Genomic DNA, 13,345 nt, shown 5'->3' with positions numbered 1-13,345 from the left:
TAATGAAACTTAAAAAGAGCAATAGCCCATCGAAACTGTTGGTCGAGCCTGCCCGATCGAGTCGCTGGATTGAGGGTACAAACACTGAAAGCGGAGAAGGCTTGGCTTGATGCGTTGAGGATCTAGATTGTTGGATTGTATACTAGCTGATAGGCTGTTAGTTGACCGACGGCGCAAGTGTTCGAGAATGAGTTCAACTACTCGCCCATTCGGGTGTTTGTTAGCATCGGGGTAGCTCTTTCCCTCACCATCGACCTATCACCTGCTTCAGATCATGAGGCAGCCGTTACCTCTACACCGCTCGTGCTTCTAGCTTGGCCCCTTTTGTACGTCGATGTGCTTTGTAGACCGAATTTCTCCACTCTTTCCTTCCTTCCTGCACCCTCAACTTCAATTCTCTTCTCCTGCCACTATATTTCACTACCACCTCATCCTACACGCTCACTGAAGATGCGATTCAACAAGATCTTCATGGCTCTGGCCATGGTACTACCTGTGGTGTTTTCTGCCAGCATTCCATCCTCGGAGCAGTTCTGCGAGCCTGGCACTCGAAAGTGCGACTACAACGACGTGGTGATCTGCAATCCCCAAGGCACTGAATACTGGGCGGATCAGTCATGTAGCAAGACCGAAATCTGTACCATTGACACCAACAACCCTGATGATCATGGTCATTGTATCGCGATCTGCGACATCCCCGGCGAAGAGCGCTGCCTCGGCAATGAGTGGCGTGTCGCATGCAACAATGAGCACCGATGGAAAGCCATTGAATCATGCCCTACACCCGGAGTATGTAACACACTCATGAACAAGACTTCCTGCGCCACTGCGGACTTGCCACCGGCGCCTCTCCCTCCTGGCACTCCACCGCAACCTGAGCCTTGCAAAACAGTGACCGAGACGCGATGCTCAAACTGGTCAAACGGTCTTTACCGCATCGAGATGTGCAACTATGATCAATTCTGGCTTGCCTATCAGACCTGCGGATCGGAAGAGTTTTGCATGCACTGGGTGCCTGGTCAATACGTCAGCCAAGGCGAAACAAAATGCGTCTACGACCCTGAAATCCTGTCCACTGCTCCTCCTCCCAAGTCCCTCGACTCTCGGTCGTGGATCTCGCAAGGAACTCCAGATGCTCATGAGTATTGCGATACTGGCACGTCTCGCCGCTCTGGCAACAAGCGTCAGGAGTGTGTCGACAACGTCTGGAAATCAACCATGTGTCCTAAGACTTCCGAATGCGTCAAGCATGACGATGTCGTGCAATGCTGGATGAAGCCACCGACTTCCCCGACCGTACCAGAGCCATGCACGCCAGGCGATCGAAAGTGCGACTCTGACGCATACGCCCTCATGCTATGCGGAGACAACGAAATGTGGCATACCGAGAAGAAGTGCACCACTTACGGAGACTGCATCACTGACAACCCAGGCCAAGCGCATTGCGAGACAGGTGGTGTAGGTCCGTCGAATGTCCAACGTCAAACCAACAGCACCGAATGTGCCTACGGGGATTGGGCCTGCGACAGCCACCAGCGCTTCATGTACAAATGCGCTAAAAACGGTACCTGGTCGGTGCCGTACCAGTGCAGCAGGGCCGGTGGCTGCCAACCCGAGGGACCTACAGATGCCTTCCCCAAGGGAAGGATGACCTGCGCGGGCTTCCCGAAGTACTTGTACCCTTACCCTGACAACAGAGTGTGTGAAACGGTCAGAAGCTGCGAGTACATGATGTATCTCTACCCTACTGCTGTAAGTGTCCCCCTTCTCTGCTCGTTCTCTTCTACTACGAAGATGCACCTGGGCCTTGCGAACGATGACTAATGCGCTGACAGGGCTCCCCTGATGCTGAGACAAAGGAGAAGTACCGCAAGAGCATGTGCGCCGATGAGGCTGTAAGTGGACTATCATCAAAATTAGATGGAGTAGGCTAACTTTCTTGCAGTGCATGGACTGCGATCGCTGCACTTACAAACTCGGACAAGGCGAGGTGCTACAACCTGATTTGCGCACTCTCCTCCATGGATCGCCGGTGCCTGACAATTTTGACTAGTAGTCATGAGAGATTGGGGTGAAGTACCATGTCAGCTTGTACACGACAGAGTCAGTTGGTGTTGGGATTGATGTGTATTGGAAAGTACACGCGGCCTAAAAAGGATGTCAACATGCTTTCTCTATGGCGATATTTCTTACCTTAGGTAAACCTATCAATAGTCATTTGCAGCCTTCTACCAAAATGAATGGCTTACCAGCTGAATCACAAGTTTTCAAGCCGGTGACACTCCAAGTTGATATTGTCCTCTCTTCCTATTCACTCCTCAACCCAACGTCATAAGATCTTTCACAACGCCGACGCGACTGATCAACACTCTCACCCACCTGTTTTACCCAACACTCAGTTACCACGCATTCCTCTCCCAATACACGAACCAGGCAGCCATAACAACCACGCAAACATGCACCCCATCCTCCTACTCCTACCCACCCTCCTCCTAGGCCCCCTCGCCTTCGCCGCAACACCAACCACAAACCCCCGCACTACAACCTACCGATGGATCCCCAAACCCGCAACCCTGCTATCCGAGATCCCCGGATCCGGCGTTTGTGACGAGGAGATTGAGTATTGCATGAAGGTACGTATCCGCCACTGAGACCAGAGAAAGAGATTCATTGCTGGATTCGAGCTGACGCTTTGATAGACCAAGATGGGTTTAACGCGACAGCTACAGATGCAGCAGTGTAAGCTGTGGGCTTGTGCGTTTCATGATACGGTAAGTTGGGTTGGAGAATGATGGGGATGTGAGATTGGCTGGCTAACGTGGTGGTAGTGTCCTGGTACTAGGTACTGTGATGTTGAGTACACCCTCTAGCGACGTTTACGGGCGTGCTGTGAGAGAGATAAGCGTAAAATGCATGGTGAGAATTTGAAACATGTATCCGCATAGATGGTGGTAGACAGTAGCAAACAAGACGAGCCATCTGGAACAACATGGGGAATTGGTCACTGATAAATGTGAAATACCTCTATATGAGCCAAACGACCCTTCGAACTTTTGTTCCTCTTGTTGCGCCGATCTTGCCTTAGCGCCATGCTATGCTTTGAAACCACTTTTGTTGTATCCGCAACTCCTGATGTCCCGTTTATGCTGGCCCCCCGAGAAACCTCATCAGGTACCCTCCTAAAGGTCCAAAAAGCGGAAATCCTGTGTTGTGACCTCCGTTCCTGCCGAGCCACAGGGCATAGGCACCCACTACCATGGCAAGACCAACAGCTCCGTACCGGCGGTGGTGCCAAACACGCAGCTTGATGTAGTGTATTGTCTTGACGGCCTGTCTCAGGGTCTGCGCGCGACGGAGGTCCTGCTCCTGCTGCAAAAACAGCATCTCGCCGTCTTCCAAGGTAAGATGACGCAGACTGTTGTTTGTCGCAGACGATTTGAGTACGCTGGAGGAAGAGATGCGCCACCACTCCCAGCTGTTGAGCGACGCAGGAGGTAGTCTCTCGTACAGCTCAACGGTCCGAGCGATGTGGAACTCGACGTCGAAGGGCTCTGGGAGCTTCCCTAGCATGACATAGAGTATGTCTTCGTCCTCCTTCTCGTACTCCAGCAGCTCCTCCCTCTTGGATAGCACCACAGCTGCGAAGAGGTATATGGGCATGACGGCATGTCGAGCCAAGAAGAAGTCAAACAGCCTTGTGATGTCCTTGTAGTCTTGTATATTGTGGGCGAACATGGTGATTGTTCCGGCAAGCGCAAACGAAGGCTGACTCTTGGGAAGGTGCTCATACAGGACGGGATCGGCGGCGCGGAGGATCGGTCGCAGCAATTCGAGCTGGGCGAGGGCTGGATCGAGCGACGACAGCATGAAGTCGCGAATGCGAAGCAGGCTTAGTCGGGCAACTGCAGCGGGGGCATGTTCGGGGCCGAGGACGAGTAGGAAGACCTGGACGATATCGTGGTAGCCCTGGAAGTAGCAGAGCGTGGGGTGATGGCGCAGGACGTCGAGGATGACATCGGAGAGCTGCTCTTTTCGACGATTGAGCTGCTTCTCAGACTCTGGTCCTATTAGTATAAAACACAAGTTGGTTCGCTTGCATGCAACATACCGTTCCTGGGGTAGTAGACAAACGCGCGGTTGACATCCAAGCCAACCTGATGCTCATCCTTGTGCTCGGAGAGATGTTTCCATGGCTCCTTCTCTGAATCCTTGTCAGAGCATCCTAGCAAAAGAGGCCCTATAGTTGTCAGCCTAGTGTGGAGATGCGTGCAATGGGAGGCCTACAAGCAGTGCAACGCAAGCTATCGCTGACGAGGCCAGAGGGGCTGGTCGCGAGGTCTACCAGGGCGGTGACGTCGCCATTGTTGATGGCCGCGCGCACCAGAGACTCCTTCTCCTTCTCGGCAGGCGTGAGGTGGGGAACGGGGGTGGCGTGTCGCGTGGGCAAGCTGCCAGAGCTCACTGAGCGCGACACGGAGCCAGAGGGGGTGCGTGATGCCATGACAGTGCCCGCATCTCGAGACGTGCCCTCAGTACGCGGCAGCGGCAGGAAAGAGCTGGATCTGGGACGCGATGACGTGGCCAACGTGGGCCCTCGTGTGCGCAGGAGAGCGCAGGGAAGAGATGCAAGAGGGTGGCAAGATGTTTGTTGGAGGAGCTACATGCTGTTGCGCGTAGGCGTCCCAGCTGCCGGGTTGACGTGACGGGTCGCGCCTTCCTCCTTGTCCAACCGAGGCGCTTGGCATCCCACCGAGTTGTGAAGGTCAACTACCGGCACTTGCCGCCTCCCATCCCATCGCCATCATCTTTTATCCGCTGTCTGCGCGGGGGTGACGACCGTGCAACCCGACAACACCACTCGCGCCCACCCTGCACATCTTCGCCGGCGGCCATCAAGGCCCGAGACGCTGCCGTGCCGCCAAATCTTCCGTGTCGGCGCACTTGTCTGCATGCTCGACACCTTCACGCCGACCAACCATTGCTGGAAGACCTCCCGCACCCTAGTCAACTACTGCGCCGCATCACTGGACTTGCAACCAACTCACATAGCCATCGCGATCCGACCGCGATCCGACTAAGATCGTACTCCCTGCTGCACGATCATCTGGTGATCTAGATCGGTACCCCATTCCGATACTTGAAGCGCACTACACGAGCCTTTCCGCGCTCCACACGTGCTGCGTGCTAGTAGTAGGTGCAGCCAGTAACTCGATCTCTGAGAAGGTGTCCAGGGTGCTACAGTGGCCTGCTAGCTGCCGGCTTGAGTTGGTCAAGGCATCCCGGTTCCAGTTGCCTTAGGTCGCTGCTGCTATTCCACTCACCACCACTAACTGTCCAATCCAGCCCTTGCCACATCCGACAGGCTTTCTGTTGCATCAATTGATCCCAGTACCTATTGCTGAACTTCCTTGCCTCACCAGCGTGTCTGACAAGCCTGTTGCGACAGGCAGCAACATGTCATCCGTTTCAGCTCTGAACAGTGTGCCTTCGTTGCTTCTACGTGCGCTGGTCTGATCTGATCCCGTGTTGCGCGCGGAATCTGTCACCATCGATTTCGGTTTTCAAGCTATACTTTGTCTCCAGCCTTCCGAATAGGCCTTAATCAAACATCATGGCCCAAGCCCACGGCCTCAGCCTCGTCGACGGTGAGTGGGTTTCCAGACCGCTCGACCCTTATCAGATCATGGCCAACGCGCCTCAAGATGACGTTGAGATGCTGGATGCAACGCCCAAGCCAACAAGCCAAGTGCCTGAATACGGCATACTGTCGCAGACTGTCTTCGAGACACCGCTCAGCAAACTCATCCTCCCGGCGAATATACGTCACAAAGATCTCATTGACTTTGTCATGGTCGGCGAGGACTTCATACGTCTCAAAGAGATCCGTGACTATGGCCAGATCCGGCATGTAGCTTCCAAGACTGACTTCAACGGCGGCCGCATCATCACCGCCAAAGTCTTTGGCGACCCTCGTGAAGTTTCCGCAACCACAGGTGGCAGTCCTTCGCTACATCAAAATTACATGAAGCACAGGACTAGAAAGTCGACTACGGAAAACGAAGACGACGCCTTACCTCCGGAAGTCGTTGTGCTTACTCTGTCAAACCGGTCCTTGATGTTCTTGTGGGCTCAACACGATACAGCGGGTACTGCCACTTTCATTCAGAAGACCATCAAGCTACCTGCAGGGAGTTCCCGCTTGGATCGTTTTGGTACTTTCCTCGCTATAGATCCCAAATGTCGAGCAATGGCAGTCGCAGCACACGAAGGGCGCTTTATTCTCTACAAGACGAAGCCGATGGAAAGATGGAGAAGGGATTCTAGAATGAGCAATGAGATTGCTACGCCTATCGAAGATGAGCGAATCATGTCTATTGAAGGTCAGATCATGCACATGGATTTCTTATCATCAGGAGGTGGTCAAGACGATTACCACGTCGTTTTGCTGTTCGTTGTCGTCCTCCAGGGGAGGACCAGGCTCACCTGTTTCGATTGGGATTGCAGACAGGATCTCAGTAAAGCAACCCCGCGGACGGAGCGATACCTTGTCCAGCCTGGTAAGTGTATACACGTACTAAGTAAATTATGAGCGTTACTGACCTGGCCAGAGGACACGATACCTTCTCTACTCATACCCCTTCGCCGGAGTCCCGATTTCCTTCTAGTTTCCGACGACCACATCTCGGTTTACAAGAATATTCTCTCTGGGGATCCAACGCAAACCACAGTGTCGATCGACAAGTCAATACTTCAATCAATACTGCCAGGTGATGGCAAGCACGCCCCCAAGTGGACCGCTTGGGATAAGGCGCCACGCAACTCCGATTACCAAAAGGAGGTATTCTACATTGCAAGAGAGGATGGCCGTATTATGTATGTGGTGCGAGGGCCAGCGGGCACTCTGGAGATCGATGAGGCTGGTGATTGGCAACACCGGATTGACACCTCCTTTTCATGCTTGAGTATCGACAACTCAGAAATGTCGCAGCAATACCCAGATCTTCTGATTGCCGGCGGGGCAAGCAATGACGGATTGGTTTGCAAAGTCGGCACCTGGCCCGCTGAGTACTCGTATGCAGTGCAATATCCGAGCACAAACCAATTCTCCTTCGTCGACAACATACCGAATTGGACGCCTCTTACAGACCTTGCAGTGACTAAACTTTCTAGCCCGCGCGCGCCAGACGAACGTCAACGGTCTTCCATCTTCGTCGCGACCGGCAACAGTCCACATGGAGAGATCTCGGAGCTGCGACGCGGCATACAGGCTGTTGTTGACGATAGTTTCAGCGGCATAAACGGCTGCGCTGGGATTTGGGTGGTTGACCATGGAAGTCACATGGCAGACATCGAAGGCACGATGAAGAGACAGCATTATGCCATATTTTCGATAACGCTTCCGCCAGAGACTTTGGTAATTCGCATCGTTCGCACACAACCGGAGAGCCGCGCAGACTTCACTGGAGCATGGGAAGAGGGCTTCTGGGATAAGTTCCAGACACCCAGCGACGATGATCCACTCGAAGATGATCTGATGCGAGAAGAGGAGACCATCTCGGCATGTCCCTGGTCTGACACAATATCGATCCAGATCACAAGGCGAGAGGCCCGCACTCTTCTTCGGCCAACATTGAGACAAATCGAGTCTTTGAAGTTTGACTCTCCGTTGCTGTTGGCTGTCACCCATACTGCGTGCCCTTTCATCGCGCTTGCGTCTCGAAAGAGCGGTCGTGCGCTATTAGAAATCATACCAATCTCAAAGGGCGGCAACTTCGACCGATCGAATGCATTCCAATATCAGCTAGCTCATGATCCCACATGCGTAGAGACACTGGAAATCTACGGCTGTTCATATGTGTTTGTTAGTACATTCGATTCGAAGGTCTTCCTCTTCCAGTATTCGTATGATGAGACCTCGTTGATGTTGGAAGACTCCTGGGAAGACCAAGATGCCCTCAACGATTCGCAGAAGCTCTGTGAGAGTGTTGCAGTTCTAAGCAAGGACGGCAAGAATGTTCTGGTGTGCGCAATGCGGGATGGCACTCTTCTGAGTTCGCAAGTCCACGTAGAGCACGGTGGTAAGTCTGAGCAGACCCTAACACGAGACGCTTCTCACATCGTACAGTCATATCACCCCTATCCTGGAGCACTACACATATGGGCGCAGCTTCGGCCAAGATTACCCGCAGCGAAACAGATGTATCTGCAGCGTTTGTTTCTTGCGGATCAGATTTCTGCCGAGTGCGCCCCTCTTCAAGTGAATTCTCCTGTCTCGACATTGATTCCATATGGTTTACCGATCGCGGCCACCCCGAGTACAATCAATCGCCAGTATCGGCAATCTATCAATTACCATTCCTTCCAAACTTGGACGCTGTTGGGAGAAATCTCGGTGGGTTCCTCTTTGCAGTCGCTGGAGATCGTCTACTCTTCTCGCAGCTCGATGCAGACGTGAAATGGTCAAGCCAGGACAAGCCTTCTACTATTCTGCACGACTCCAAGATCGTTCCTAGGAAACTCATCACGGGCGCCAAACCGACCAATATACTGTACATGCAGAAGCTACGGCGAGTACTAGTGTCGACTATGGAAGCGAAAGAGAGACGAGGGCCACCTTGTGGCGAACGATTATTGCATTCATCAATCAAGCTACTGAGGGTGCGCGACGACAGACCGACCGATGATGTGGAGGTCAAACAGGAGATTGAAGCGCCGGTGGAGCGACTAGTCGTTGCCCAAGCTCCTTTGATGAACGCCGAGAGGGTCTATTCCATCGTCGAATGGCAGTTTTTGAACAAAGATAGCAAGAGATATAATCTCATCATCGTTGGTACCGGAGTCCAGACCGGCTCCTCGCAGCATAGTGGACGGCGACTGATCTTCAACACTGGCAAATCGGGCTCCAAGCTGGATTTGCAGAAACAGTCAACATATAACGATCCTGTCTATGGCATAGCGCTGTGGGACAACCAGACGACAGTCAGTATCGTCGGGAAATCTTTATGCATCGATCGTTTCGACGAGGAAGCCGGTCGATGGTTCCAGCGCGGTAAAACAGATCTGCACTCTCCAGGGATTCATGTGTCTGTCATACAGCCATTCGTCTACGTTTCAACGCTCCAGCACTCACATCTTTGCTTCAAAGTTGTGGAATCAGCACGACCCGAGACTTTCGAGTTCGTGCGAGAGTTCTCTGATAGTGGTATGCGCAATTGCGCGCGACATCTCGTCATGGATCTGCCAGGCAAGGAGGGCCATGGCAACGATCGGTTCGTCCTACTCACTGATAAGAAGAGCAGCTCGGTCACAGGTCTCTACCAGCCACCTCTCTTAACCTATAGTAACGCTTCACCGACGTTATTCGAAGCATGTCTCTCCCGGTCTGTGATTCGTCTTGACCGCGGCGACATCCGCCCACCTTGGCGCCGTCCAAATCCCGCAGGAAAGATCACCGGAGTCCTTGTCGACGATATCATCGGCGCTTGTACCGATGGCACGATCTACTCTTTCTCCATTCTGTCAGCATCCGCCCGTCTAATACTCCGCCTGATACAAAACCTGATTGAGGTCAAGACCAACCGATCAGGCATCCACAAACACGACACGGTCAAACCTCGTAGTGGCGATATCTTCAACATTCTCATGAATAATATCCCTGGCAATCAGCATGGTGAGATCTTGGTCAGGGATGTAGATCCACGTTATCTGGGGCAAAGTCTTCAGCGAGGTGCCAAGCACAAGCACGTGGAAGGCGACTTCCTAAGAAACTGGCTACATGAAGATGGCGACTTGAAGGATTTAGTTTGGAGCGACGCAGACGAAGAGGTCGGAAAGCTCTTCCAGAAGCTGGCGCTGGATGTCGGGGAAAGATGGGGAACGAAGAATACTGGGGAGACCAATGGGCACGAGAAGCAGCAGTTGTGCGAACACGTAAAGAGATGGATGAGCGAGGTACTCATGCCTGTGCTATAAAGAACCGAGCGCTCATACTAGGGCTGGCTACAATCATGTCGCATCCAGGAAAGAAAAGTTATTTGAGGTAGAAGCACGCGTCATCTTCGAAAATATTAACTTGTTGGAATTGAATAGTGTCCACCTTCATCCACACCTCTAGTAAGACATCCTATCTCATGTCGCACACTGTTCGTCCACAACCACGCAAATCAACGATGAGACAACACTGTCTCCCAAGCATCGTGTAAACAGAACCACATGAGATTCATTAGTACTTAAACTCAACCGAACCAGCTTTGACATGCCATCTTGCCATTTTGACACATCGCCATATCGCCATATCGCCATATCGCCATATCTTCATACTGCCACCCTGCTATGCCACCATGCCCACAATGAATCTCTTCTGCCTCTCCCTCACCATCAACAAGCCAAAGAAGAAGGAGTCATCATTCAATTTCATACGCCTTCATCCCAAACCACACATTGAACCCCTCGTTACGCCTCCTGCTTCCCCGCTAGACTCGGCTCCGCCTGCTCCTCCTCCTCCTCCTCCTACTGCTTCACACCCGCCACCAAAGCGATGCGAGTCTCCAGCCTCGCAGTCGGATCCTGCGGCTTCGAAGTTCACGGAGCGGCTCGAACTTCCGCCGAGCTTCTATGAAACGTCATTTTCGGAGTCGACAAGGGAGTTGGTCCCCCAGCCTTTGGACGTGCAGCAGATGGAGACTCCTGAGGCGCGACGTAGTGATGCAGTGAGTACCTGTCTCCAAATGGGTGCTAATAGGGAGTAACAAGTATAGACACATCCTTATCTGAGGACTTCGGTTTATGGGGTTGTTGATAGTGCGGATCGCGATGGGTATGTTGAGGGGGGTTGTGACGGGGACATGAAGAAAGCAGCCTGAGCAAGTTTGGTGAGGGTGAGAACGGATATGTTGGGAAGGGGTAGTTTGGAAAGAGCGAAGTGAAATAGGTACTCCATCGTTTGAGCATGTGGAACAGGAATGGTGGCACTGGTTAGGCGTCTAATACGATTCTTGCCACTTATCGAAATAGTTCTTGCTCGCTAGAACATAGCTGAAGTGCTTCACATTGACTTTGAACGAAACGAAAAAAAGGCAGGATGATATATTCATTGATCTGGCGTACCTGTGATCTCCAACAAGAGCAAGGTGAAGGGCCTCATAGCTCATACAGTAGTCGTGCACTATGTGTTCTAGCTGACCCTTGAGTCGCATCTTCAACTAAATATGGAAGGGATGAGAAAGAGATCGCATCTTCAACCTTGCCGTCACACTCGCTTCCTTAACCTTGATGCAGCCATACATGAAAAAGGCTGAGCGTCATCGGAGGCCTATTGCTCCGGTATAGCCTTGTGACGTGTCAAAGGGCACACTGGCGTTTCAAAACCCCCACATCATAGCAGATTTCCAAGCTCGAGTGGTCGTGTTGTTGTTGCGCCCCTGCATATTTGGTCCCGTGATGCATGAAAGGGCACACTGTTGTGTAACTTGTGTCACCCTACACTAGCCGAAGTAGTACAAGGGCTTTTACAGCCTCATAGTCCCGAAGTAGTGTCTACTGGGCGTCGCCCACCTTGCGCATCGTAATTGATTGTCGCTCGCTCATTTCACTTCCTTGCTGTGAACGAGACACGAACGAACGAGGTTTCGAAACGGCTTTATCCCATCAACTTCCAATTCCATCGATCTCCCTATTATTTTCCGACTGCAACACCTGTCGACGGCTCAGAACAAACAGTCGAGCATTTCGAACCCACGAAAACGACCGTTCAACATGCCTTCGACTCCTACATTTGGGCAAACGCGCAATGGTTGCCTCGATCGGGCTGTTTCGGATGACCATCCCGTGGCTAGCGGGGCTGGTCTCCGGTGAGTTTTTTTTTAGCACATACTAAGTCGTACAGCAGGTTAGGTAACGGGACACAATACCCCTACACCCTCGTCGGGAGCCACACGCTAGTGGAGGACGCCCGAGCCGTGTGGAACGGTGATGCCGATCACCTACTGGGTAACAACGAACAACTCGCCGACATCGACGGCATCCATGGTATCGATCAAGATCTTGTCAACGCCGTAGCCTCATATGTCCTCGGCATGAGTGTCGCTCTGCGAACTAACAGCGGGAACACTATACCATATGTGTCCCTACACCAGCTTCGCATTCAAGCCCCTGTCTCTCCGGTTATACCCCCAGTCAACAACCAAGTCCAACATGGCAATGTGACTGCTTCTCGTCAGTGCCCCTATGGATGCCCTAATACCTTCGGTCGTCCTGGAGAGTACCGCCGTCATATGAAGAAGCATAACGGCCCCTTCTTCCCCTGCACCCGCCCTCACTGTGGTAGGATGTTCTATCGCCAAGACAAGTTGAGTGACCATCTTAACAAAGGCCATTGATGGATGGGGGATTTGCATGGAACAAACGTCTCTTCCATGCCTTGACACAAGGCGATTTAGCTAATTTCAACGGTGCTACGAGAGCATGAAGCAATGGCGAATGCAGAGCAGGTTAGGCTGGCGGAGGATTTCATTCTTATTTCTGTACTTTGTGTCTTTGAGCTCGTATGTATCTCCTTCCGTTACATAACCAGAACATAATAACAGTAACATGTTACGAGGCTTCATCGCCGCCTCTGTATCTGAAACGAAGTGATCTCACATGCGAAGTGGAAGACTTCTTCCGCCAGAACGCCGAGCTGAACAGTCTAGACGGTCGAGGACCAATGGTGTCTCGTACGCTCAACGAGAACAACGAGCCACATAACTCATCATAGGCGTCTGTTTGGTCCCGGGGATGAGCCGCAAACATGGACTCGGGCTCACCGTTCAATGTGAAGATATGAGCATTGACAGGGCATCCCGAGATCGCTACACTGACCACTGTCGACCTGTCGTCAGCGCCTTCTTGAGTCCATATTAAGACGCTGAAGAGGTCTCGTATCTTCATTAGATGTCGCTGAAGCGACGCGGCTGCTGACCTAACAATCTGCACGTCTTCATCCGCGGCTCCTTCGCACATCTCTTGGATGAGAGGCTCGTCGATGAAGCTGAGGAACATGACGCATAACCAACCCTTACGAGCTTCCGACTTGACAGTATGTAAAGGTTGAAGAGCTCTGCATATGTGCCCGAAAGTGGGTTCAAGAAGTAGAGGGTCTACTAAGTCGAGTGAAAGCCTTCGGATGATGTCTGGTACGCGATGACTATATGTTATGCTTTCGGGAAAGTCAAAGTCGCGCGTTTCGCGTAGGTGATTGAATGCTGACTCCAAAACTTGCGAGAGTGGCAGTACTTGAGTGATGCGCCCGAGCTGGATCGCGTCTAGAGTAAGCTCATCGGACTGGATGGCAGCCCTATGCTTCTTG

General features: G+C 52.3%; 5 protein-coding genes across 5 annotated transcripts; 4 read left to right on the top strand and 1 right to left on the bottom strand.

Moving 5' to 3' along the window:
* Window positions 1–450: 450 nt before the first annotated feature.
* On the top strand, window positions 451–2,053 carry J4E79_004229 (uncharacterized protein; the record flags this gene model as incomplete). Its single annotated transcript, XM_049353117.1, has 3 exons — window positions 451–1,752; window positions 1,836–1,895; window positions 1,946–2,053. 3 exons carry the CDS (start codon window positions 451–453, stop codon window positions 2,051–2,053), a joined length of 1,470 nt encoding a protein of 489 aa, XP_049212496.1.
* A 403-nt stretch (window positions 2,054–2,456) lies between these two features.
* Window positions 2,457–2,696, top strand: J4E79_004228 (uncharacterized protein; the record flags this gene model as incomplete). Its single annotated transcript, XM_049353116.1, has 2 exons — window positions 2,457–2,633; window positions 2,658–2,696. 2 exons carry the CDS (start codon window positions 2,457–2,459, stop codon window positions 2,694–2,696), a joined length of 216 nt encoding a protein of 71 aa, XP_049212495.1.
* Window positions 2,697–3,141: 445 nt separating this feature from the next.
* On the bottom strand, window positions 3,142–4,501 carry J4E79_004227 (uncharacterized protein; the record flags this gene model as incomplete). Its single annotated transcript, XM_049353115.1, has 3 exons — window positions 3,142–4,058; window positions 4,109–4,237; window positions 4,285–4,501. 3 exons carry the CDS (start codon window positions 4,499–4,501, stop codon window positions 3,142–3,144), a joined length of 1,263 nt encoding a protein of 420 aa, XP_049212494.1.
* Window positions 4,502–5,611: 1,110 nt separating this feature from the next.
* J4E79_004226 (uncharacterized protein) lies at window positions 5,612–9,972 on the top strand (the record flags this gene model as incomplete). Its single annotated transcript, XM_049353114.1, has 3 exons — window positions 5,612–6,557; window positions 6,609–8,078; window positions 8,126–9,972. 3 exons carry the CDS (start codon window positions 5,612–5,614, stop codon window positions 9,970–9,972), a joined length of 4,263 nt encoding a protein of 1,420 aa, XP_049212493.1.
* A 1,782-nt stretch (window positions 9,973–11,754) lies between these two features.
* On the top strand, window positions 11,755–12,377 carry J4E79_004225 (uncharacterized protein; the record flags this gene model as incomplete). Its single annotated transcript, XM_049353113.1, has 2 exons — window positions 11,755–11,849; window positions 11,888–12,377. The coding sequence occupies 2 exons, from the start codon at window positions 11,755–11,757 to the stop codon at window positions 12,375–12,377; spliced, it is 585 nt and encodes a 194-aa protein (XP_049212492.1).
* Window positions 12,378–13,345: the final 968 nt, after the last annotated feature.

This window comes from Alternaria viburni, assembly GCF_023758015.1.
Source record: "Alternaria viburni strain BMP 2772 chromosome Unknown scaffold_7, whole genome shotgun sequence".
NCBI lineage: Eukaryota > Fungi > Ascomycota > Dothideomycetes > Pleosporales > Pleosporaceae > Alternaria > Alternaria viburni.
This window is presented reverse-complemented; position numbering and strand designations above follow the sequence as displayed.